Raw genomic sequence first — 27,540 nt, forward strand, 5'->3', positions numbered from 1 at the left:
CAAACTATTGTAATCTGTTGTTTGATCTTTTCTGCAACTGGAGCTACTTTGACTTCTGCTCTTATGTCCTAATTTCTTCATCTGTCCCACAGTGTGCATCCTACCACCTTTCTCATTTCAATCATCTCTAGCTTTCTTATCTGCTCTGCCTTCACTGCCCAGGTTTCTGTGCCATACAGTAGTAATTGCTGCACCACTGTTTTGTACACCTTACGTTTTAGCTTCTTTGGCATTCTTCAGTCATACACTACACCCAACACTCTATCCCAGTTGGCTGCAGCCCCTCTGATTCCTAGCTTTGACCTCTCCATTCAGACTTCCCTTCTCCTCAAATCACCCCTCTCAGATGCTTGAAGCTGTTAACCTGTTCCACTATCTTCCCTTCTATCAATTCTCAGCTTCTTCTGATTTCCCTAATTTGCTGCTATTACCACTGCCTTGAATGTACTTAAATTTCATTCTGTGTGCTTTCAGTTTTGCATTTGTTTCCCCTGCCGTTTGCTGAAGTTCTTACTCAGAGTCTACTTGTAATGCCACATCATCTGCATACAGCAACTTTGCTGACCTGTCCCCTCTGGCCTGTTTGCTTATGTAGTCCATCATCAGTATGAACAGCAGTGGTCTCAGAGCTGAACCCTGGTGCACACCCACTCTCAATAGGAATGCCTCTGTGAGACTGAACACTGTTTGTACATGAGCCATCGGGTCCTTGTACATAGCCTGCACTAGTTCTAACAATGTTTCTGGGACTTCGAACTACCGCAGCACTGCCCAAATCAGCTTTCTTCGGACCTTGTCATATACTTTCTCCAAGTCTAGGAATGCCCAGTTGGACTCTTTCCTCATCTCTAGATTCTTTTCAACTATCTGTCTCACTGCAAACATCAAGTCAGTTGTGCTGCATCCTGATCAGAATCTGAACTGCTAATCTCTCATATTACTTTCTACTACTCTGCATATCCGTTTATTAATCGCCCTCTCCAGAACTTTCATGCAATGTGACAGGAGTTTGATACATCTGTGCTGCCCACAGTTGTGGATGTCCCCTTTGTTCTTGTACATTGGCATGAGTATGTTTACTGTCCAGTCATCTGTGATATGCCTTTATCTCCACACTGCTATGAGTAGCCTTAAGAGCCACTTCTCCCCATCTCACCTAGCATCTTTATCATATATGCTGTGATCTCATCTGAGCCAACTGCTACTTCATTTTCCTTAGTGCTATTCTTACTTATTGTAGGGTAGAGGCTCCTCCTCTGTCATCATAGACTGTGTCTGGGGCAGTAGAGCTTCTGTGGGGTTTTCTTCATTCAGAATCTGCTAGAAGTGCTCCTTCCATCGGCCTTTGTTGTCCTGTGTTGCTGGCATCCCTTATGAAGGGTGTCTGACTACTTTCTTTATCTTTCAGTCTTTGTCTTGCAACCTGATGTAGTTTCTTTGTGCCACCTACTGAGTCAAATTCCAGAAACTGGTAGAGTGCCTCTGATGTCCCAATCTTTGCTACTCCAACTCTTTTCTTAGCTTCTTGTCCAGCCAACCAACATTCCTTCCTAAACTGGTCTGTCTTTTCTAACTCCCAACTTTTTCTTGCACTCCTTCTTTCTTTTGAGGACTTCCTGGACTTCTGCATTCCAGCACCAGCTTTCCTTATTTACCTTATTTTCATACCTGGATCAGCCACATATCTGTTCTGTAGTCCTCATACATGCTGTTTTGAGGTGCTGCCATTATTCTTCAACTACAACTATTTCCCCCTCTTCTTGGGGTGCTAGAGCCCTGAGAAGTTCCTTGAACTGTTGTGCTTTCTCGCCAGTCAACTTCCAGGTCTTCAGCCTGGCCTCTGCTGACCTTATACCCTTCTCTGACCATTGGTTGCAGATGATTGTAGCAACCAGTGGTTTATGCAGTGGGCTGACTGTTGCACTGGGGATGACTTTACAATCACTGATTTTACACCAGTGCCCTTTCCTTACTAGAGGAAGTTCTACCAGAGTTGTAAGGTGGCCTCTGTTTTATGTGATCTTGTGAGTGACTCTCTTTCTGAACCATGTGTTGACTAATATTAAGCCATTTGCCAGACAGAAGTCTACAATGGTCTCTCCTTTATTCCTGTATCTTCACCCATATGGACCCATTCAGTCCTCATATTCTGTTCTGTCTGTCCTGATATGTGCATTCAAGTCACCCATTATAAACAGCCATTCTTGTCCTGGTTTATCTGGTAGGTCCTGCAACTGCTGTCTGAATGCACTCTTCCTCACTATCACATCCCTGCTGCAGGACATAGGCTGAGATTATTAATACACTGAAGTCTCATTGCCATGAGTTTGTCACTAATTCTGATGATATCCCCTCACTGTCTACTGAAGCCTCTCTCACTCACCACAATTTCCACATCATTTCTAGCCTGCCCTCCTGCTGAGTAGTAGACTCTGGATTCTAAAGGTCTTTGCTGCACTGCTCTTCCATCTTGTCTTTTTGGTACATAGAATGTCCACCATGTCATCTACTTCCAAGCACCGTCCTCTCAGTGAACCTACACTGAGAGTAGCAATTCTTAGTTCATCTACAAACCAAACAAATCAATAGGCAAATTGCTCTATAAATGCTCAATATCCCATAGTTGGGACAAACTTCCTAGTAATATGCGATTTATCAAATCTACCCTGCTCTTCAAAAAAGAACTAAAAAACTACATTGCTAATTCACCTTCCTGCTCTTGCCATCACCCTTTCTAACTCATACTCCCTTAATATGCCCTTAGCATGCTTTCCTTTCCTTGAGAAAATATAACAAATAATTGTACAATCTATCTCATTCTACTAAATAGTTGAATACTTTAATTCAGTCCTTTTCCTCCAAAATAAATTAACTTCTTGCTTATCTCCTACTTTTTCCTCATTTCCTTATACTTAAGACTCATTTATGCTTCTCGATTTCTCTATTTCTACCTCACTATTAATACTTTTTTCTTTTCCTGTCTGTTCAATCCTACAAGTTTTATACAGGTATATTTCTGATTTATTTGTTATGTTAATATGAAAATAATTATTTTTGATCTTTTGTATATAATGTATGTACTCTATGTTATCTTTGGTATTTTCTTCATTTTGTATTTGTTCACTTGTATATATGTTTGTTATATTGTGTTAATATTTCTTGTATAGTTAACATATTGTATTTTTTGTGAAGCTTTTCTCCTTGGGTCTCCACTGAAAATGGGTCATTGGCCCAGTCAGACTAACCAGGTCAACAAAAGACAAATAAATAAAAGGTTTGGCAGGTTAGTTGATTTTTTGTCCAGCTTTTGCTCAACAGAGCTATCCTGGGTAACCCAAGCTGGGCAAGTGGACACCAGCCTGCCAGCAGCTTATTGACCCAGGACTGCTGGGCTTTATGGCAGGCACACACTGGCCAACAGAAGCACATACACCCTTCCCACCATTAGCATGAGTCCCTGGCATAGGTCAGAGTAAGCCAGGTTCTCAGCCCAATTACCAGCAAATACACATGCCCATTTGATGACAGTAGTCAACATGACCAAATTCACCTAGAGACATATTTTACACCGTCGAGTGACTAGCCCTGCCACGGCATGAAGTCTGTGATCCATGTTCTCCTATCTTGAGGATACTAAGCACCACTGTAGATGCCCAGACAGGTTGGTCTACACAACTCTTCCCTCTATAGGGCACCACCTAGAGTCTGCGCTGCTGACCACAGCTCCATTCATTGGCGAGTTTGAGATGGAAACACTCAGCATGTTTTTCGGAGGTGGGAAGACCCCCGCAGAGACACAGGGGGAACATGCAAACTCCAACAGGCATTGGCCGGAGATCAGGATCAAACCTTGTACATGGGAAGTGAAGGCCTTAACCATTATATCAACTGCTCTCGCTCTCAGTTGAGAATAAAGACATTTATAATCTGGCGAGATCCTATAGTGCTTATCAGCTTTCTTTAGAACTGTAGACAGTCAGTCAGGAGCCTTAAAAGCAATTTTAAAGGTATATTCAAGAGCTGTCAAAATGGGAGGAATAGGTAATAAAATTATGGGACTCATCCTGTAATACATCATAAAGTCTGCCCAGTTCTTGGGAAGCCCTTTTTTGCACCCATGCAAAAACATCCCTGAGTTTAGCAGCAGTCTCAGCAAAGGAAAAATACAAAAAAAACTTATCTAGGATTAACTTCAGATTTACCATCTGAAGTATCAGAGTTCTGGGTTATGTATTGCTGAGGAGCATCACCCCTGTCTCTGTCAAAATTCCCATTCTCTGAAAACACATACCATTCTATGAAAATACCTGCACTAGAACTGTGAAAAGGCAAACAGCCTCCAGAGTTGAGTGACTGAGTGCAAAACACTTTGCCAAAGATATAACATCTGACTTGCATCAGAAACAACCTAATCATCAGCCCTAAAATTAAGTTTTTGTTTCTTTTTTCTAGGAATATCTCTACCGCGAGAATGGTCAGGGGGCAGCCTACTGTCCCTGGCAAGAGGTCTCTTTCCCCAGAGAACTGCTGTACCTAAAGCATTTGGTTTTCCCAAACCTGTAAAAGGCATGGGAATCTCCGGCCCATACCAACAATTACAGCTACACAAGTGGGAGTTGAGATTATAAGTAAATGGTCTGTGAAAACTTCTTTGGCCATGCCAGAGTCTAACCATAGGGTGAAGCAATAATTTTTAATTTTACTCAATTTTTTTTTGTTTTATTTTAGATACAAGCAGAGTTAAATATTAGCCATGCTGTTGCCAGAGAAGAAACCTGATCACTGGTACAGGAAGGTAATTAATAGTGGGAGAAAATTATTCAGTAGTAAGCACTAAGCACAGTACTTCCCCAAACTAGTAAACAGAAGCAGTACGCTGAAAATTGTGTCTTGAGACCCTACTTTCCAGGTAAACAAATGTTAAATAAAAATAAAATAAAACATGTATTACCTCAGAAATGAGAAAACATTCCAATTCTGTTAAAAACAGTAACATGCAGGAAAAACGCATTCTGACTATAAAAGCACAGTCCAAACTCTTAATATTTTTATAAAATCTTAGTTTTCTACACAAAATTGAAAAATAAGCCAAGTAAACAGAGCAGAAGCACATACAAACCCTGACAAAAGTCAGTATCCTCGATCGAATACCACAAGCAGCAGTTCATTTTTTTAATTAAGGTAGCTCAGAAATAATACCACAAATATTCAATAATAAATATTTATGACAGGAAGGGGTCCCCCAAATGGGGTCAAATCGGTTAGGCAAGAAGCTTTTGACCAACTACTGTTCCTCTGGAGTCAGAGACATGTTCCTCCTTGAGGTAGCAGGAAAATATTGAAGATTTACCTCACTGTGGTTGCTGATATAATTCCCTCCAAAAAGGGAACAGTAGCTTATCAGCAGCCAAAGTAAAAGAGGGAGAGGAGAGTTAGAGCTTTGGCAAACTGGCTGGTTGCTGTCTTTGGCAGGACACTACCCACATGCTAATGCAGCATTGAGAATGAAGAACACCTACCTTTAGTTTGTAAGCTACAAAATTGGCAAACCATTATAGTCTGTCAGCAAAAGAAAAAAATTCCTTTAAGAAATTTCTATTATTATGTAATAAAATCACTTTTTAAGAAGCTACATTTAGCAACACATTTACGCAATGAAATAACCAAATAAGGACATGAGCAAAAGCACTGAAATTCATTATAAAAATATTAAATTCTAAAAAAAAAGAGAAACAAATATTCAAAATAAACACCTACCGTATATAGATATTGCTCCCAAAATGACCCATGCTGACCACTCTGGGAGGTACTTGATGAAGACTAAAGCCATTAATGCACTGATCATGATGAGATAGGCCTGCTGAAGCTGCAAGGGACCCTTCCAGTGAATGCAAATCATCCCCACTGCTCCAAAGTTCCAGATAACAAAAAACAGTGTTGGGTAGTCCATTGCCACATTATATGTCTTGAAAACTTCACTGTAGAAAATTATACAGAGCAACAGATTACTATAAAAGTCATCTAAAATTACTATCTGCTTATGATTTGCACAACATAAATATGACTCATAAGCTTACTGTTGCCTAACACACTCACAAAGTTAAAATAAACGGAGTACATATGTAGTGCATGGAGCACAGTGATTGCGCACCGATTTTCAGAAAAAGGCAAACCAGCTAGAGTGGCGTGAGACCTAAACTTAAACATTAAGCATCCCCTACCATACCTTTCAACTGTCCAGATTTTTGGTCTGTTCCAACTAAAATTTATTTTCTGGCAAATCATTGAGGACTGGTCACAAAATACTGACATCTGAGTTTCAAATTTCATTCCATTCAGAAAATGTGTGCTTATACAAATAAGTTTATAAGCAACATTTAAAATTGTCCCTATTTTGAAGTACCCCCCCCCCCCCAAATATTTCTGGATTTGTCCAGAATTCTTGCCCTGCTGAAAGTTTTATGGTCAGGCCCTGTGCTAGGCAGCCAGATCTGCCAGTACTAATCAGTAAATGACAGTGGCAGAATAAAAGATTTGGCTCTGCCAGCTGCCTGTGCCAATAAGATGTCCCTTCCTCTTACAAACTAACAGGATGTGTGTTCACCTGCATTTTGCCTGAATGATATGAACTCTGAAAATTAAATCTATGTCACTATACAGTTACTTCAATCCTCTGTGATTTGTCTGAAAACCACTGACTTTATAAAGGCTAGACCAAAGAAACAAAACTAAAATCTGGACATTCTGAGAAAATCTGGACAGTTTAGAGGAATGACAAGGTGAATGTAAACGTAAGGGGATTGTATGTTACACTGCCTTTCTGACTGTATTCACTAAGTGATCAAGTGCTTTATGGCTTTGAAAGCTGGCAAAACACTTTTTTTTGCTTTTTTTTCTGTAATTAGTAGTGCATGGAGCAGATAATGATCCATGCATTACCAAGAATTATGATTGGGTCTCCGATCATAACCATAAATTATGTGTTCTTCACATTGTTGTCAAGATTCACCTCTTGAGATTTGTTCTCAAAGTGAATTTCTTGGCATCCATGTCTCAAACGCATAATAAACTGGTTATCATAGGCAGTTCAATCATAGTCTTTTATATTATGCTTACAATGAATGATTAATGCTACAATGCAGCATATCAATCTACGCAAACTTATTGTTAGACTATTTAATCCAAATATGTGCGAATGTGAGGCAACTGAAAATCAAGAAATACAGAGATACATCATGTACAAACAGGCAGCATATAAAGATATTTTTCTAAGCTTCAGTTTTAGGACCTCGGCTCCAGATCTTGGGAAGTGAAGCAGTGCGAGGCTTGTTTAGAAGAACATGTTCTCAGTGAAAAGACAAAATGTTAAACTGTTCTCCACAGTATGATGTAAATAATATACGTCCAAAACAGGCTACTGTTTTTATCTAAGAATTAATGACATATAAAGTATGTGATTCACTACACCAGTAATATTTCAATTTCTGTTGGCAGGAGGAATTATTAAACCCATATTTCTTATTTATACTGTTCACATATATAATATTCACATCTATAATGTTGACTAGCTACCTATATAAAAAAGTACAGACCAATAGCCCCTTTATGAATTCTTATGCATATGGACACGAGAAGACATTGTTGCTATGTTTAATATATGAAACAATACAATTAGATATTAAAATTCAGACTCGAGTAAATTAGTAATTTTAATATTCTATTCAAGAAAATACAATAATACTGCCATTAACAGAATCTGAACACACACACACACACACACACACACACACACACACACACACAGTAAAATAATGTGAAGCACATACAGAGGAATTTCACATTAAAACTGGAGCTATCTTTAAGCTAGGGTAGGTCTGTAAGGAAAGTATAGGATTTTCCCCAAGCAGACCAGAACAGCTCCATGGAAAGTAGACTGGAGCTAGCTGAATTCATAGTACAGAATGTTGAATGCTGCTAGCAAATGGAACATCGAGGAACAGAGGTAGGAGGAGTCTTCCTATATAGCTAAAGAACAGGTCATCAAAGCTCTAAGGCAAAAAAAACACAGCCTCTGAGTCCTGATGGCATCCCAAGCTGCATTCTAAACAAAGCAAAACAGGAATTAGCAACCCCCTTAGGCACCCTATTTAACCACAGCCTGAATACAGGATTTGTCCCTGCTGAATGGAAAACCACAACCGTTATTTCCCTCCACAAGGGTGTCTTAGCAACAGATCCAGGGAATTATAGACCCATAAGCCTGATTAGCCTTATCTGCAAGGACACGGAAAGTACAGTTGTGTACACTTCCCATAAATGTAGATGTTAGAGTGTATTCACTGATGCAGTCCTCACATATGGGTTATCCGGCTCCTGGTAGCCCTCAGTCGGCCCGAATACCAGAGTCCTTGGTATATGATGTAGGTTGCCGCCGGTTGTAAAACTGATGTCAGAACGTCATGTATAAAGGGAGGCAGACAATGCCATTTCCTCAGTTTTTCTTGCCTTAACTTTAAGGAGCACCCAAAAGAAAGCTAACCCAGGAAGGTAGCACCCTGGACACATGTCATACAAAAAATAAAAAAGCATATAGTCTGTGCCTTAGGAAAAAAGGGGGAATGGAGGGTGGGAAACCAGGGCTGCAACAGTGAATACACTCGAACATCTACATTTATGGTAAGTGTACACAACTGTACTATGTTCTTTGTGTTTCACTGTTGCAGTCCTCACATATGGGTTGATTCCCAAAGCCCAGGAAAAAGAAAGGGTGGAGGAAGGATCACAGATTAAGGGTTGGTAAGAAGGCTCTGCAAAACTGCGGAGGCAAAACTAGCCCTGGATTTACAAAACAAAGGTAGATTGTAATGCTTTGTGAAAGTATGGACAGAAGACTAAGTAGCTGCTTCTAGAATGTCCTTAGTAGGCACACCTCTCAGAAAGGCTGCAGAGGTAGAGGCTGCTCTAGTAGAATGGGTCCTAATACCCTGAGGGGGAACCTTCCCATGCTGCAGGTAACAAAAGTGAATAAAATGAGCAATCCATTTGGAGATGGTTTGTTTTGAAATAGCTTTACCCTGAGCCCCAGGAGCAAAACTAACAGACAACTGTTCAGATTTTCGAAAGGATTTAGTCCAGTCTAAGTAAAATCTCAGCTGTCTATGCACATCAAGAGAGTGCAGAATCCTTTCCCCTTTATTTTGGGGATTGTTGAAAAATGTAGGCAGGTGAATAGATTGGTTAAGGGTTAAACTGTAAACTATCTTAGGCATGAAGGAGGGATTAGTTCTTAGAGAAATTCGATCCAAGTGAAAAATAATGAAAGGTTCTACTGCCATTAAGGCTTGCAGCTCAGATACCCTTCTAGCTGAAGAAATAGCTAAAAGGAAAGCAGTCTTCCAGGATAGAAACTTCAAATCTGCAGAGGCAGCTGGTTCAGGAGGCAGAGTAAGTTTTTCCAGGACAAAATTAAGATCCCAAGCAGAAGTAGGAGCTCTTCTGGGAGGTCTAAGATTACTAGCTCCCCTCAGGAATGGTTTCATCAAGGGGTGAGAAAAAAATGGGTTGCTCAAAAGAACAATGAGCCAAAGTTGCTGAAGCGTGAATTTTGATTGAAGAAAAGGAAAGTCCACCATTAAGCAGTCCTGCTAGGTAGTCAAGAATGAGGGAAAGAGTCTTCTCCTTTAGCCTGCATCCAAGAGCAACATCTCTTTCATTTATCTGCATAGGATTTTCTGGTGCTAGACTTCCTGGCCTCATGAAGAACTTCAACCACCTGTTGGGAAAGATTTAAAGTATTAGCTAGGCAGTTAAATGCAGAGTTTGAAGATGAGGATGAAGGAACTTTCCCCCTCCCTGAACCAACAGATCTGGTACCAGGGGAAGATGCCAAGGCTGAGCCTGTGAAAGGCTGCGAAGGAGGGGATACCAATGCTGCCTGGGTCAATCTGGAGCTATCAGAATAGCCTTTGGCTTTTCATCCCTTATCTTTAGCAGCACTCTGGGAAGAGGCAGAGGACGGAATGCATAAACAGAGATGTGTCCATAGGAAGGACAACGCGTCCACCCTCCAAGCTTTGTTGTGAAACTCCCTGGTGCAGAAGGTTGGAAGGAGATGATTGGTGTGAGAGGAGAAAAGATCCACTTGTGGGATGCCCCAATGAGTGATAAGATGGAAAATGTTCTTGTTCAGTTGCCACTCGTGAGGATCCAGAACATGTCTGCTCAAATGATCCGCCAAGGAGTTTAGCCTCCCTGGGAGATACTGGGCTATTAAATATAAGCCCATGGTTGCTGCTATGGACCATAGTCTCATGCTTTGTCTGCACAAGGGGTAAGAGTGAGTCCCCCCTTGCTTGTTGATGTACCACATGACTGTGGTATTGTCTGTCCTGATCACACAGTCCCAGGGTAGAGTAGGTCCTTGAAAGCCAGTAAGGCCTGCTGCACTGCCATCAAATCTGCTGGTTGCTCCAAATCCCCCGTATGCCCCTGCCTTCCAGATGAGCCCCCCATTAAACATCTGAGGTGTCTGTGGTGAGAGTCTGGCTGGCAGGCGGTGGGCAGAAAGGCAGACCCTTGTTCTGAGAACAGGCTGTCGCCCACCAGAGGAACTCTATTTGTAGACAGGGAATCAGGGAAGAATGAAGTCTAAGTCATGTGTGTACTGACACCAACAATTCATTCTTGAGGTACTACTGAAGTTTTCTGATATGCAGCCTTGCATATGGTATCATCAAAATACATGAAGCCATGAACCCCAGTGTTTGCAGGAATTGCCTTGCAGAGAGCTGGGTCATGCTTGCCAAGTTCAGGAAGTAAGCCAAAAAATTTTCTTGCTTCTGTTGAGGGAGGAATACCTTTTGGGTGGCTGTATTCAGACTCGCTCCCAGGAAAACAATCTCCCTTGTAGGAACCAACTTATGACTTCTTTTCATTGAGAGTGTAACCCAAAGAGTGAGAGTGTTCTTCTCGAAATCCAAATCATTTTCTAGTTCTGGGGAGTTTGCTTGAATTAAACAGTCGTCCAGGTAAGGATAAATTTGAATGTTTCTCTGCCTGCAAAAAGCAATGGCTGGAGCCAGGCACTTGGTAAAAACTCTGGCAGCAGTAGATAAGCCAAAGGTCAATGCTGAGAATTGAAAGTGTTGCTTCCCAGCCCTGAAGCAAAGGAACTGCCTGCAACTTTCCCTTATTGGGATGTGCAGATAAGCCTCCTTTAGATCCAAAGTTACCAGCCATGAATCCTTGCCCAGCATTGGTAGTAACTGTTGAAGGGTGAGCATCTTGAATTTGGGAATCACCAGAAAAGTGTTTAGAATAGACAGATCCAGAATAGGGTGCCAGGTGCCCCCTTTCATGGGTACAAGAAAAAGTCTTGAATAAAAACCTAGGCCTGCTTGATTTGCAGGAAATGTCTCTATAGCCCCCATAGTCAGTAAAGAAGAAATTTGAGTTTCTACCTCTGCCCTGAGAGTTCTGGGTATGTCTGGGTACCCTTGTAAAACAGGGAAGGTGTGAAAGTAAAACTTGTAACCTTGGTTTACTATATTGAGCACCCATTTGTCATCTGTGATGTTAGACCATACCTCTGCGAACCTGGCTAACCTTCCCCCCCAAAGGAAACCCAGGGCCCACAGAGGTAGGCACAAGAAAGCCAAAGTCATCAAAAATGTTCGCTATGGGGAGCTGGCTTAGAACTCACCGATTTAGCAGAAGAAGAATGCCATTGCTTAGCCCTTTGAGGGGCAGAAGGCTGCCCTCTGGAAGATCTGAAACCCCTAGGCCTAGAGCGACCCTGCTTGCCAGAATCCGGGAAAAAAACAATTCTTGGAAGGATAATTCCTACTAAACCGAGGAGGCTAAACCTAAAGGAAATCTGTTACAGCTTGCATAGATTTCGCCTTATCCTCCAACTTCTTCAGTACCTCCTCAGCCTTATTACCAAAAAGATTGTCCTTGTGCAAAGGAACATCCATCAATTTGGACTTATCAGGTTCAGAAAGAGGATGCTACCTGAGCCAAGCATGTCTTTTAATTACAGAACCAGTGTTTGCTGCTCTGCAGGAAGCCTCCAAGGTGTCAAAACCACAATGAAGTCAACGCTTATTAACTAAAGTGGCAGAATTCAGTAAGTCTTGTAAATCTTTGTTCTCTGTCATGGAAGGAATATATCCAAGTTTAGCCTTAATAGCCTCCAACGTATGCTGCTGATACTCAAGCATGTGAAAAACACAATTCATGGATCTAATGGCAAGAGTTGCAGAGGTATAGACTTTTTCACCCCACCTGTCTAAAGCCCTACACTCCTTATCAGAAGGCACAGGGTTTTTAGCAATAGTAGCCTTAACACCCTTGGGGCCTAGAGCAATAATTTCTGGATCAGCAGTAGGGTTTTTAAAAAGGAGTTGATGAGATTCATGAACCCTATAATACCTATCCAGTTTTCTGGGGGCAGGAGGAACAGAATTAGAAGTTAAAGAGTTTTCCATGAAATCATCATCTACAACTTCAAAAACTGGAGGTATAGCCAGAGGCTTATGCTGAGGCAAATCCAAAAATTCCCCGTTCTTTTCTTAGACTGTGGAAAATCCTGACATTCCCATTTAAAATGCTCCCTAAGGGTATTCAAAGTATCCCCAAAGGAAAAATCTTCTGGAGGGGAGGCAGAAGGGGATAGAATCCTCAGCATTAGAATCCTCAAAGCCAGAAAAAAGTTGAGAATGTCCTTCACCAGCAGACATACTGGAAATCTCAGAATCTGAGACAGACAAAACATCAGGAGATAATTCTCTAGTCCTCTTTGAAGGGGTGATGAGAGCCCCTAATCAGGGAAAGATCATCACCTGCCATCTTTACCAACTGGGACTGAGGCAGAGGAGGTGAGGCCGACGTCTGCTTGCAAGTACGTTTGCTCCTGGAAGGTTTACTAGCAATCCAGAGGGACTCGGGAGGCCTAGCAACTACAGAAGTCTGAACTAAGGTAGTCGGTCTGGTTCTGGTCTCATGTTGAAAAGAAGAGGCATCAGAAGCCGGTGCCTGCAAAGCTGCTCCGGACCCATTTGAGGTGGTGACAGGTGGGGGGTCTGAAGACAAAATAGCAGCCTGCGGCATGGAGGACTCCATATAGGTCTTGGCAGAGGCTTGCTGTTGAAAATCTGCAGGCTGCACCTCACTGACTACCGCTGTGCTGACGAAAAATTTCTCCGGTGCATTGTCAGCAGATTTAAATCCTAGGCCTGTCGCGGTCCTTGTCTTTGTATTTCCTAGGTATATCCAAAGTCGGGAGACCAGAAGACGCCATACCGACGAACTTAGGCCAGACTCCGAAATGCTTATACAAAATCTTAGCTCTACGGCGTATGGTACGAGGGTTAAAGGAAGCACAGAGATCGCAGTTAGGGACGTCGTGCTTAAGGCCCAAACAAGTTATACAATATGAATGGAAACCACGGTGCGGAATTGTTTTCCACAGACAAGACAGTTATTAACTTTATCTAACATTTGTTAAAGCAAGAAAAGAGGATCCCCAACGGGGAACTTATCTGAAGGCGTCTTCAACTTGGTAGTCGGAAAGCAAAACAAAGGTAAACGGCCGACTGGCACTAATGCAAATTGCACCTGCTTCGGGTTTCGCGGCAAGAAAGACTGAGGAAATGGCATCGGCTGCCTCCCTTTATGTATGACGTTCTGACATCAGTTTTACAAACAGTGGCAGCCGACATCATATAGCAAGGACTCTAGTATTCGGGCCGACTGAGGGAATTATGAGATATCAATATACATGTGTATAAAATTAAACAATCAAACCCATCCATCCTCATCTAGTCACAACCATTTCCAGGTTCATCTACCCTACTAGCGATGTACAAGCCCCTTTACTCACCATGCATGGCAAGTATGCCCACTTGTCCAGAAATAATACAAACCCACTTACTATTAAAAAAAAAATTACCAATCCCCACATTTCTCTGCACACCGTTCTGCTTACATTTAACATTACTTACCAACAAATAACTTCCAGTTAAGTTATCAACAATTACATCTGACTAACCGCCACTTCACAAAATACATACAAAACCAACTTGGGTTGAACTCCCTTTGAAACATCACCTCCACTCACAATAAATTAGATAAGGCCAATACTTTGTTTAAAACGGTTACCCACAAATTCTTCAAGCAAGTATAGAAACAGTAACATTATACCACCTGCCTAACACTTGGTCTTCACTTAATTGCCATTTACAAATCATTTCACTTAACTCCATGACCCCCAAAACTGCAGATGTATTTAATACAAACACTGTTTTGGGGTCTTCAGACCCTCCCAAAATGATAGCAGAACATGCCTTTTTTCCTCACTGATTAGTTGCTTCTCTCTCTTTGCCTAAAATGCTTCTGAAATTGTTGGACACCAAGACTATCTGATCCTACTGAACAATTATCGTCTCCACCCACCTCCACTTGCACTTGATGCACTGGAGCCAGTGCCAGTAAGCTGCTAAAAACTTTGTAACTTAGAAATGGATGAGATTTGCTGTTTTGTTTAGAAAGAATATGAATAATGTATGATGCCGAGCCCTTTCACTTTTTTGCATTATTACCTAAAGGACATCAACTGATCAATTTACCCAGCTATTTGAACTATGACTTGCTAATGTTTTGTTGTATGCTTTACTTTACAGTTTAATTTTTTTCACTTCAGTCTGCATTTGAAAGCGAGTGACTAAGGCAGTCCTTTAACCCAACGCTACTCTGCCTTCTCGAAAACAGTTACTTGTTGTTCTGGAAGGCATTACTGAGTAATTGAGAAATAAAGTGTTAGGATTAGAAAACTATTTCATTAACATTTTCAGAAATAAATCATAACAAGACAAGTGTGTTCTCTGTTGGATAGTACAGTACAATGGAAGTGGACCGTTGTAGGAAAGGAAGCAGCGGCACTGATTCATGGCTAAGTACTAGGCAATCAGTCCAGTCTGCAGATCATCACAAGCGTAGCTGAGCCCTTATATGTAAGTTCCATCCAGGTTCAAGAAAGACAAGACAGGAATTTCTTTTTTTTGGGGGGGGGTTTGAGGTGGGCTTTGCATAGTTGTTATTGTGTCGAGAGTTAATTCAATTCTCTTTACTACTTGCAGCTTTAGTGATGTCCCGGTCCCACATTGTTTAGATTTCAGTCATCTGATTTCCTCAGTTTTTGCTGTTGGCGTACTTCACAGAAGCAAAATATAAGCAAAACTGTACAAAGTTTCACTGCTATAGTGTGACTTCAAACAAAACAAAAAGCAGTAAAGCAGCACTCTCTTATTCAATGATAACAGAATAAAGCTTTCGAGGAACACCCTTCATCAGTATAAATTACACATCTTATTCACAGTATAAATAGGCTTTTTTCTAAAAACACGACACAACTAACCAATAAAAAATCCTAATCAATTAAACAACCTTAACATAGCTTTAAAGCCATATTGCTAAAATAAAACATTTACATCAACATTCTAGTATTCAAAATGTTTGTGCATGACATTCATTTATACTCCTTTTGTCTGGCTACTAATATAGGTTTTAAACTAACCATGTTATTCAGGCCTTGATATTTATCTGCCTTTAACATGGTTATCCATCTATATTCAGCTTCATCCAACTTATTTACAATATCCCCACCTCTCATGTTTACATGTAATACTTGTAACAGTTTAAAGTTAAATTTGTGTGTTAATTCCTTTTCCTTAAGGTGCTTGGCTACTGCATTGGTCATTACCATCCTTCTAATTTCTGATTTATGTTCAATTATGCGGTCTTTCAACTGCCTAGAACTTTTACCTACATAAAATCCTGTACACACTGTGCAAGTAGCTAAGTATACTATTAATTCAGTGCTACATGTTGCATAATAGTCCATTTTGTATATTTCCTTACTTACAGGATGTTCAAATTCCATTTTACTAAATATATATCTGTGCAACAACTACAACTATAACATGGCATTGCACCCTTCTTATTACCAGATAGGCAGAATGTTGATGTAAATGTTTTATTTTAGCAATATGGCTTTAAAGCTATGTTAAGGTTGTTTGATTAGGATTTTTTATTGGTTGGTTGTGTCATGTGTTTTTAGAAAAAAGCCTATTTATACTGTGAATAAGATGTGTAATTTATACTGATGAAGGGTGTTACCCGAAAGTTTTATTCTATCATTGAATAAAAGAGAGTGCTGCTTTACTGCTTTTTGTTTTGTTTCAATTACTTCATAGAAGCACCAGTCATGGTGGTTTGATGCCAGCTTCCAAAGATATGAAGGACTACACAGCCCCCTACCCATAAACATTTAAGTCCTCTCCCTTTCTCTCTGTTGTCACTGACAGAAATCCTAAGTGTGCTGCGCATTATGAGGAATGTTCCTCATTTGAGCCATAAGAAGTCTATGTTCCTAAATGTTCTACATTGAAAGGGTCACTAATGTTGTTTACAGAGGAACAAGTTTACTGTGGAGATGTTAAGCTTGCTGTGGGATTGAGAGGTTTTGTATTTACATACTCAAACTGCAGGTACTGACTTCTTAAGAGAGTGTCATTAGTGCTAAACTGGGTGATGACTAGCTTACAGCTGTCCCAGTGTTGAGTAACAGGCAACTTACACACAGTGTGTCTGTATAGGGATCCAAACCACCACTACTGGTTCACAGGAGCATACAATTGTAGCTTTCTGGAAACTGTACTGTACATGTCAGCATAATTAAAATATTTACAGGCTATGCCGTGACAGAGAGGTGCCCGTGTCTTTATTTAATTTCTCTCAGATGAGATGTGCTTTGTCTTCCTACAGGAGTCACCTTTGCATACTAGGCTTTTCTGGCATCTGAAACTAAGTGAGGTTTGTAACGAGATTAAGGCAGTTAACTGGCTCTACTATAATGTTTAAATAGGAAAGGGCCATTGTGCAGCAAGTGACCCTTTACAGTTGCTAATTTACTGTTGAGTAAATTTTAGAAATTCCGATTCACAGCATTTGTTTTTAAGACATTAGGGTGGTATTTTTTACAGAAAAGTTTGTTACTTTATACATTGCTGCCACTTCCTGTGCAGCTGTAGTCTTTCTTTGTTTTGTGTTGTTAATTTTGCTGACCCAAGTATGCTGCTGATGTTTTGGAGTCCCATACAAACCCTTGTAACTGTCCTCATTTCTAGCTGTCCTGAGCAAGTCCTTGGCTTTAAAACTATTATTCTGTAATACTGTTGGTTACTGTTGATGTCTATGGAAAATGTTTTGCATTCTTTTAAATTTACTACATTATGAAACAGAAGCAGATTAATTGCAAAGCATTGCGTTTCAAGAGTCATTTTTGTGTTGACTTGCATACCAGAATTACTAAGTCCCCACTTGGTGATTTAAAAATCCCATCTTAGAGCAGGATAGGAGAGGCTGAACATAGAGCTAAGGTGCTATTTTTACTAATTATGGGTTGCACGGTTTACCACTACAAAATGTGTGGGTTGTTTGAACAATCTGATTCCTCTGAGATGAGAGGTATTCAGGCCTTGCAGTGTTAAGTCACTTACAGGACTTGTGCATTCTATCATTAAATTAATGTACTTCCTATCATTAAATTAATGCACTTCCAGATAGGTGATGAATCGGGGTAGCATAACTTAAGTGAATGCAAAACTGTGTTTGAAAAGCAAAAATGAAAGAAGGGCAGTTAAATGCAGTTTGGGACTCAAACGAAACAATGGCATGGGTTCTGTTACTGTTTTCATGGTGATGGTAAAACCCGAATATTAGAAGGCTGGCTGTATGGGTGAGAGAGACAGCGATGTAGAGGTAAGGAGTGGCAGTTCCCTTTGTTTTATACTGCATGGACTGTTATGTGGATTGCTATCTTAATGCCGCGGGATATGCTGGGGGTGTGTGATGACAAACGCATGAGCATAAAAAATGAAAATAAAAATGAAAAGGAAATTGGGATTTAAAGGGGCCAATCAGGAATTTGTGGAACCCTATTATTTTGAGCCCCAAACTGGGAAATGCAGAGGAATTGGGTAAAGTTGAGAGGTATGCTGCAAACTTGGTGTGATCGTTGACTCCCCAAATGATGCCAGTGTACTCCAAGAGGGGCTTACACAGACCAACAATTGGTGCCACAGCCGTGGACCCAAACTAAAAGCAAAAAAATGCATAATTTTCCTCTTTGGTAAAAGCAATGTCCCTACTACCTATCAAATCAACAATACCTTAAGTACGAATGCTGTAGTGAGGGATTTGGGCACACATGTAGACTATGACCTAAACCTTGACCACCATGTGTCCACTGTAGAAAGAAAGGCATTCTACGTTGCACATTTGATTAGCAAAGGCATAGCCTCAAGAGCAAAAGAGGTTATAACCCCCCCATACTCATCCTTTATTAGGCCCATAATTGAGTGCAACGCCCCTTTGGTATGTACCATACCAGACACCTGCAGCAACTGGAAAAACCTCAGAGATTTTTAACGAAAATGATCCAGAGTCTTCAGCACATGCCTTACACAGAGACTGAAGTCTTTGTCACTGTACTCAGTAGCATATAGGCTGCATAGGGCAGACTTGTGCCTGCCTTACACAGCAATCTCTGAACCGAACCTGATGAAGTTGCTGCACATCCCCAAGTCCAGCGACCTAAATCTGGCCTGCGATTTAAATAGGACATGCTGGATAGACAAATTCATCTCACAGAGGTTGCCACTTCTCTGGAATAGGTTACCAATTCATGTTAAGCAGAGCACCTCTAGGACTCTGTTCAAAATGAGCCTGGATGAATGGATGGGAAATTGCAAATTCTTGTCAGGAATAGCTCCCACATCCCTCTTGGACATGGGCAGTCATTACTAATAATCTTAGGCATTGATTAGACTTTTTCTCTTGAAATATAATGGGTGTAACAAGCTAGGCTTAAAATGACTCTCAAGTCAATAGCCCAGTAACCTCCAATAAGAAGGAATCCTGTTAACTGGAAGGCATTTCTATAAGCTGTGATGGAGGAATTTATTCCTTTGTCTGAGAAGCTGTTCTCCTGAGTGAAGAAAGTGAATTACTTGTTTACTGAATTCTGCTGAATGCTGGAATGACTCAATGAACTTTTTTTCTGTAAAAGAAACATGAGAGTGGCCCAGAAAGCAGAAACCTGCACTGTCAAAGTTTTTGCATTCAATACTTGGATTATTTTCTTCTTGAAAGAACTGACAAGATAAGTGTATGCTGCTTTATGTTAGGCTTAGCACACAAGTGAGGAAGGATGGCAGATGCTTAGGCTAAACGTCCCTTGACTGCCTCCAGAGGTGGAGTGTCAGGCCTCCTTTCAGGAGCACTGGAAGGATCGTTCAGTGAAGGTATCTCCAGGTTCTTGGTTTTGCAGACTGCCTCTGCCATGTGGGTGGTGCCTTCCATTAGAGTTTCCCCCTCAGCCTCCGGAGGAACTATCTCAATGTGGATCATGGAAGGAGCCTTGGGACTTTCTGATCCACATTTTTTGACAACATCATTGATTCCTAGAAAAGGTCCTTTGAGGAAATGAAAAATATACACCCACAGCAGATAGGGTTCTACCTTCCTGCTCACACCTGGATAATGTGTCTTTGACTTTGGGGCCAAATATAGAGCCGCAGACTTTAAGGGCTCTGCAAAATCACTCAGTCGTATCCAGGCATGCTTCCTAATGGAAATGCCTGAAACTATTGCCATTAAGGTACCTTCAACTGCATGGGAGATGAGCCTCATAGACGAGTATGAAACAGATTATAGGGTAGCCAACTGTGAGGCAGTCGATCTCTCTGCCTCTGAAGTAATGGTCCCAGAGAGGGATTTGGTAAGGTCTTTAATCAAATCCCTTTGAAGTCTACTGAAGTGTGCCAAATAATTCAGTGACCAAAGTGCAAGTGTCAATGAAGTATATACATGCTTCCCGAATCTGTCCAGCACCCTAATCTCCCTGTTTGGTGGATGAACAGAAGAACTTAGTTCTGCAAGTTCCTTTTTTGTGGTCGCCGCTACAACCATGGTGTTAACTGTACTCCCTTGCTCCAGAATTCCCAGTCCTTGGGTGGTGCCAGGATCCTGTCTGGTCTCTTGGGAATTGACTCACTGGAGTTGGGCTCCTTCCATGCCTGTCGAGATATCAAACCAATGAGCTCATCAGTGGGCGGAGTCACCCAGGAGGTAGATGGGCCAGCTCCAAAGGCTTCCAGGAATACTGGTTCCTTTTGGGAAGGGTTGTCAGTAGATCTGCCACCCCTTTGCTTGAGGATCTCTAGAATGTCTCCAAATGAGATGTATTCAGGTGATCTTGGGGACCCTTCCCCCTCACTGAAGTCAGCATCCTCCATGACAGACTCTTCAGGAGAGTCTCAGTGCCTCCTTTTGCACTTTCTCTTCCTAGGGACTTCTTCAGCAGGATGTTCCATTGAAGTATCGGAAGATATCAATATACCCTGCTGGGTATCCTTGTGACTTTGGGCTGTTGTCTCTGTGGTGCAGGAAACTTAGGTTCAAGACACAAAGACAACTGGGTCTGGGAAGTAGGAGCTGAGGAGGGTGGACAAGTCCTTTCTCTTGGAGAAGAGAAGGCTGTCTTCACTACCACTAAAGCAGAATGCCTAGGAGAGAAAGAGACCAATGGCTCTGAGAAGACATGTATCTGGACCACTGACTCCCTTCAACCTGAAGCCAAACCACTCGAGGCAGGAGTTGGAGCCAAGCTGTCCAAAACCGAGTTTCCAAGGGGCAGCGATGGCTCCAACAATCTCAAATAGACTAACACCCCAGATCCAGCACTGACGCACTGCTTCCAAGACTCATTTGGCACCTATGTGCTTGCAGCCGGTCCACTCAGAGATGGTATTGGAGTAGATGATACTATGATTTCCAGATCTGATATGGATGGCTCTGGGATCCACAGATCCAACTGCTCTGACACCAAAGGTCAGATCAGTGAAGAAAAGGTAGCACTAATGAAAGTCTCCAGGCCCAATGGGGTGCAAGCTGTAAGAGCCCCATTTGAATTTCCATCAAGAAGTAGTTCCTCATCATCCTGCCCACATCTGCTTTGGTCAGACTTCTGGAGGAGTGAGAGGAAAAGGCTACAGATGAAGCCCTAGAATGATGACACTTGGGAGACCTGTCCAGAAAGGGAGATGGGAGATGAGAGGACACTGGATCCAAATGCAGAGACAATCTGATCCCTTGTGACCTATCTGAATGCTTCTTCGGATCTGACAGGGTCAGATCTGAAGTTTTTGTCTTTGGATCTGAAGGGGTCAGATCAGAAAATTTTCTCTTTGCTTCTGAACAGGTCAGATCTGACAGTTTAGAAATCTTAAGAGGCGTTTCCAAGCCCAAAGGCAATAAACTTGTAGGCTCCAGGGAATACTTCTTAGCCTTTTTTTTTGTCAGGTTTCTTAGGGCCTTGAGCCCCAGATGTTGCATCAAAAGTTTTTGAGGGAAGTAACCTTTTTAAAATTAATTTATTTTTTCTATCAAGTAAAGACCTGGGGTTGAAGGCTTTGCATATATCGCAGGCAGAATCCAAGTGTGCTGGGCCTAAGTAATATACACCCATAGCATGTTCATCAGAGAGAGGAATCTTACGGCCACAGGTTGTACATTTCTTAAAGCTGGACAGTTTTTCAGCCATATTCAAAACTACCAGAAAAATAAAGAGGAGAAAGATTTTATTTAAGGAAAAAAGGAGAAAAAAAGGAAAGATTACCAAAAATGGTAATATGAAGATCTGCCTAAAGGTATGAAAGAAAAAGGAAAGAAAGATAGATTACCAACTATGGTAATAAAGAATTACACTATAAACGTTTATAGAAACAAGGGAGGATACTTAAAAAGTTTTTGTAAGTGATTTATAAATAAGGAAACTTACATTTACTCGCAAACTCTACTACTACCCAAGAGTTTGCGGTGACCGCACCCAAATACGGAGGTGGCAAATGAGATCTGAGGATGTTAGAGGATAAGGGCATTGTGGGTAAGGGAGGAGTTCAAGAGTTTCAGTGCTCCACAAGCTGAAAAAAGCGACAGAGTTGGATCGTAAGGTCAGATCCAAACAGTTGAGGAAGAATGAAAATGACATTATCATTTGAAGGGTTAGTCCACAAAGTAACCCTGTCTTTATGAAAGACAATGTAAGGAGTCTTTGATGGGTGGCCACGGTGGTGCAGCAGTTAATGTTGCCGCCTCACAGCAAGAGGTTCTCTGGTTCGATTCTCGGCTGGGGTGCCTTCTGTGCCGAGTCTGCATGTCCTCCCTGTGGTCACATGGGTTTCCTCCGGGTGCTCCGGTTTCCTCCCACATCCCAAAGACATGCAGTAGGTGGATTGGACACTCTAAATTGGCCTTGGGTATGAGTGTGTGTGTGTGTGTGTGTGTGTGTGTGTGTGTGTGTGTGTGTGTGTGTGTGTGTGTGTGTGTGTGTGTGTGCCTTCTGTGGAAGGTTGGGCACTGGGCTGGCAACTCAACACCATAAAACTCCACTGCCAATCATGAGCGGACAGATCCGCTGTGGCACCCCCTAACCGGGAAAAAGCTGAAAGAAGAAGAATGTAAGGAGTCTTTGATGAAAGAGCATGGAGTTCAGAGATCCTTTTAACAGAAGTATCAGCTACTAAAAAGTCTGTTTTCCAAGATAGGTACTTTAAGTCTGTTTTTGCTGAAGGTCCAAAGGATTGTTGAGTGAAACCTTGGAGCACCACTGTCAAATCTCAGGGAGGAGATGGATCCTTTACTAGAGGTCTAAGTAGGAAGGTGCCTTTTAAGAAAGCCTTACATAACTTGGAAGCAGCCAAACAATAGTTATTGTCCCCTGCATGAAAATTTGAGATGGTTGCCAATTGTACTTTGATTGTGGAAAAACTAGCATCTTTTTTGAAAAGAGAAGGTAGAAAGTCTAAAACAGCACAGACAGGGGCAACAAAAAGGTCAGTGTTGTTTCTCAGAGATGAAAATGAAAATATTTTCCATTTTCTCTTGTAAATCCATTTGGTTGAGTCTTTTTGCAAGGATAATAGTTTGGCATGGACAGGGGAGGAAATTCTTGGCTGTCTGGCTATTACTGGAACTGGCAAAACCATGTGGTTAGTTTGGGGGCTGGAATATTGAGAGGATTCATCCCTAAAGAGTGTGACAAAAAGGTCTGGAGTCAGGTCCAGTACCAAGGAAGGATAACAAAGATGAAACCAAAGGAAGGGGAATAATACCTAGTGAGGCCAGAAAGGGGCAATGAGGATGACCAAGCTCTTCAACTGATTTGCTTTCTGTAAGAATTTTTGGGATCAGAGGTACTGGGGAATAGGTGTAAAGGAGGCCAAACGTGGACTACAGCATCCCTTGGTGACTCCCCCTGAGGGGGGAATCAGGGCAAAATACCTGCTGCACTTATTGTTTTGTGGAGATGCAAAGAGGTCACAGCAAGGGTGGCCCCAAAGATGGAATATTTTCTCCACCACTGATTGATTGATTCAGAATGGAACTGCTGAGTTTGTCCGATAGAATGCTGGACTTCCCTGGAATGTGTGTTGCTACAAGGAAGTGGTTGGAGGAGATCACCCATTGCCATACTCTCATAGCTTCTTGGCAAAGGGGGTAAAGATCAGGTTCCAGCTTGCTTGCTGATGTACCAGACTACATACATGCTGTCAGTCTGAATCACAATAGTTCTTAGAGGAAGAGCATCTTGAAATGCCTGCACAGCTAAAAGGAATGCTCTCATCTTCAGAATGCTGATATGCAAATTCATCTCGAGAGGACCACGTACCTTGGAACGTCTTTCTCAAGTAATCCCTTCCTCACCCTAATTGGGAGGTATCTGTGGTCACTTTGGCCAAGAGGGAAGGAAGAACAAACTGCCATCCTACGTAAATGTCATCTGATAGGATCCACCAGTGAATATGGTGTTCGCATATTTGGGTAAGTTTGATTCGAAACAAAAGGGGTTGTCTAAGAAAAGACCACTGAACAGCTAGAATCTATTGAAGGACATGCATAAAGTAGTGTGCTAAAGAGACTAGAACTATTGCCGCTGCCATGGAACCTAAAGCTTGAGGCATGAGTCTGGCAGGAGGAGCAGGATGAGACAGACTTTGATGAACCTAAGACCTGAGGTGTGCCTGTATGGTGAGAAGGTAAGGAAGCAATCTGATTTGTGTTTAGATGTGCACCTATAAACTCCAGGCTATGTACTAGTGTGAGATTCGATTTGGCAAAACTGACTATTATGCTTGGCGAGTGAAAAATCTGGAGTAGGTCATCAGTGAACTGCTGTAGGAGATGCAAAGTTGGGGTGGTGAGAAGCCAGTCATCCAGATATGGAAACACTTGGAAACTTTTTAGTCTCAAATGAGCTACCATAAACTTGGTAAATGCCCTAGGGGTTGTGGTGAGTCCAAAGGGCAGGGCTGAGCTGGTAGTGACTAGATCCCAGACAAAAGCGTAAGTGTCTCCAGGAGCACCTGTCTATTTTGATGCGATAGTACACGTCCTGAAGATCTATGGAGAAATCTAGTCATCCTTGGATAGAACTAGCAAAATGGACTGAACTGTGACCATTCGGAACTTTGATTTCTTCACAAATTTATTTAATTTGCTTAGATTCAAAATTAGTCTCAGATCTCCTGTATTTTTTGGCACTAACAAGAAACAAGAGTAATTTCTGAATCCTGTTTGGTCTGGTGGGACCTCCTGGATGAATCTTTTGTCTAGCAGCTTTTGAATTTCTTGTGCTGCAGCTTCCCTCCGATTGGGTGGAATATCAGGTAGCTTCTTTCTTTTGGAAATTGGAGTCTGAGAAAATGGTAAGAAGTAACCTCTGTATATTTGGAGTCTGAAAAAATGGTACGAAGTAACCTCTGGATATATTTAGCACCCAAGTATATTTTGTTATCGTAGCCCAGGCTCCTGGTTGCATGTAGAAATGTCCCTCAATTGCCTCCAGAGGTAGGCAGTTGGGCAGCACTTCAGGAGCACTGAAAGGGTTTATCTGAATAGGAATTTCAGAAACCCTGATTTTATGGCCATCCTTTGCCTCAAGGGTGGAATCTTCTGATTCAACTCTGTCCTCTACCTCAGAAGGCATTGTCTCTGTGTGAGTCCTGGAAAGGTCTCTGAGATTTGCGGAACCACATTTTCTCGCCACCTCTCCAATTCCTTGAAAAAGTTTGTTGAGGAGTAGAAAATTTAATTCCTATGGCAGACAGGGTCTTCCATTCTTGTTCACTGTGGGTAAGCATTTCCTTCACAGAAGGGCCACACAAGGATGTTCCGTCAAAGGAAGCACTGATGAAAGAAGACTTGAAAGGCTCCGCAAAGTCACATAGCCACATCCATGCAAGTCTCCTTACAGCAATGCCTGAACCAGCCACCCATAATGCACCTTCTGCTGCAGTAGAGATTAACATCGACAAATTGCAAATAACAAAGGTGTGGCCAGATGAGATGATCTTTTGAAATACTCTGCAGACATGGACTCAGAGACAGAGTTTGATAGCTCTTTTGGCAAATATCTCTGAATCCTTGTAAAGTGTGCCAGGTAGTTCAGGGACCTCAGGCTGAAGGCCCCTGAAGCAAACACACACTTTCCAAATCTGTCCAGTGCCCTAGACTTTCTGTTAGGGGGATGGACAGAAGAGCTCTGTTCTGCTAGCTTTTTGATGGCTGCCATCAACCATAGCATTGATAGGGACTCCCTTGCTCCAGTGGAGTTTATCCTTTGGCTGGGCTAAAAACTTGTCTGGGCAATGCGGGATTGGTTTAACAGAATCCGTCTCCTTCCATGCCTGGTGAGAGACTAGGTCGATGAACAAATCAACCAGGGAAGTCACCCAAAACGTAGATGGGCCAGCATCAAAGTCTCCAGAAATACTGACTCCTTTGGAGAAGGATTACTGGTGGATCAACCATCTTTCTGCTTAAGGATCTCAAAAATGTCTCCAAATTGAGACATCAGGTGTTGATCAGGGTGATTCTTCCCCTTTCTCAAAATCAGTATCTTTAGTGAGACATTCCAAAGGGGAATCTATATGCCCTCCTCTTGCACATTCTCTTGTGGTGAACCTCTTCAGGGAGATATTCTGGTGAGGTGCTCAAAGAGAGGGGAAGTTCTTTGGTTGGAACAGACTAGAAGCTAGGAGGAACTGTCTGTCCCTGTGGATTAGGTCTGATGGAATCAGAGCTCTGAACCATACAGGGCTGAGGGGTAGGATCATCTTCAAGATGGTGGATGAGAGACTGGATACCTTGAATGAGAAAATATCCTTTCCACCACCTTAAAGGCAGATGGACCTGGAGAAACCGTGACCAGCCACACCAAAGCCAAATGGTCCAGCGCAGGCAGATCACAACTCTGGCCCGATGTATGCTTCGAGGAGGGTACCAGACCTGAGCTGTCTAATGCTGAGGATCCAAGGGACAGGGATGGAGCTGACATCATTGGAGTATACTCCGGCCCCACGGATCTGACACTGACACTTACGCTCCTGGACTCATCCCAATCCAAAGGCATAGGAGCAGAACTAATCAGGAGCATTGTTAAAACTGAAGAGGTAATTCTCTATGGTTTTGGAGCCTCACGATCCAGCAGTTTGGAGAGTTCCAGTGTTGGATTCGAAGGACTGATCAGAGAAGGAGATAAAACTGTATGGGCAGTGCAGGAAGGCTCACAGATCCAGTGGGAGACGGAGCTGATTTAACTCCCATCTGGATCTGAGCTCTGATGAATTTTCGCATCATCCTATCCACATCCACTTCAGAAAGACTCCTGGAGGACCTGATGGAGGATGCAGTGGATTGAGGTCTGGAATGCTTTTTAGGTGTCTACATAAAAGAAGAGTGGAGCTGAGGGCGATAGGATCCACCATAAAAAGTACAGTTTTGTACCTACCATAAATGTAGATGTTCGAAGATCCACATTGCTGCAGTCATAACATATGGGTAGCCCGCTGTCCTCGGTCGGCCCGAATACCAAAGTATTAGGCTGACGTCGGTCATGGGCGCTCAGATCTGACGTCAGAGCGTCAAGGCATTAAAGCGCATGACCGACGTCATATCCTCAGTCTTTTCTTGCCCCAGATGTCAGAAGGCCCTAAAAAGAAAGGCCACAGCCAAAAATAGAATACCTCCCAAAAGCCATGTACAAATAACAGCTACCACCCAAACCATACAACCATTCCAAACTACAGAGGGAAGGAGGAATTGGACTGCAGCAATGTGGATCTTGAACATCTACATTTATGGTAGGTACAAAACTGTACTATGTTCTTCATCTCACATTGCTGCAGTCATAACTTATGGGTAGAATCCCAAAGCAGAGGTAAAGGGAGGCTGGAAAAATCATAAAGCATTGGGAGCTGCCAAAATGCCCTGTAAGACTGCAGTGGCAAATCCAGCCCTAGATTTGGAATAAAGAGGAAGATGGTAATGTTTAGAAAAAGTGTGCACTGAACTCCAAGTAGCTGCTTCCAAAATATCTTTAGTAGCTACCCCCCTTAAAAAGGCCGTAGAAGTGGCAGA

The 27,540-nt window shown here is 42.1% G+C and overlaps 1 protein-coding gene across 1 annotated transcript in view; it reads right to left on the minus strand.

Moving 5' to 3' along the window:
• Positions 1-5,621: 5,621 nt before the first annotated feature.
• The window catches only part of LOC122792407 (presenilin-2-like), a 773,941-nt gene continuing 752,022 nt past the window's right edge, over positions 5,622-27,540 (minus strand). Inside the window, exons 6-7 of the mRNA XM_044060195.1 lie at positions 5,758-5,978; positions 5,622-5,716 (exon numbers count right to left, since the gene is read on the minus strand). Coding sequence (XP_043916130.1) covers positions 5,622-5,716; positions 5,758-5,978 — 316 coding nt within the window. The remainder of the gene's footprint in view (positions 5,717-5,757; positions 5,979-27,540) is intronic.

This window comes from Protopterus annectens, chromosome 1.part2, assembly GCF_019279795.1.
Source record: "Protopterus annectens isolate FY-2018-M chromosome 1.part2, PAN1.0, whole genome shotgun sequence".
NCBI classification, from domain to species: Eukaryota; Metazoa; Chordata; order Ceratodontiformes; family Protopteridae; genus Protopterus; species Protopterus annectens.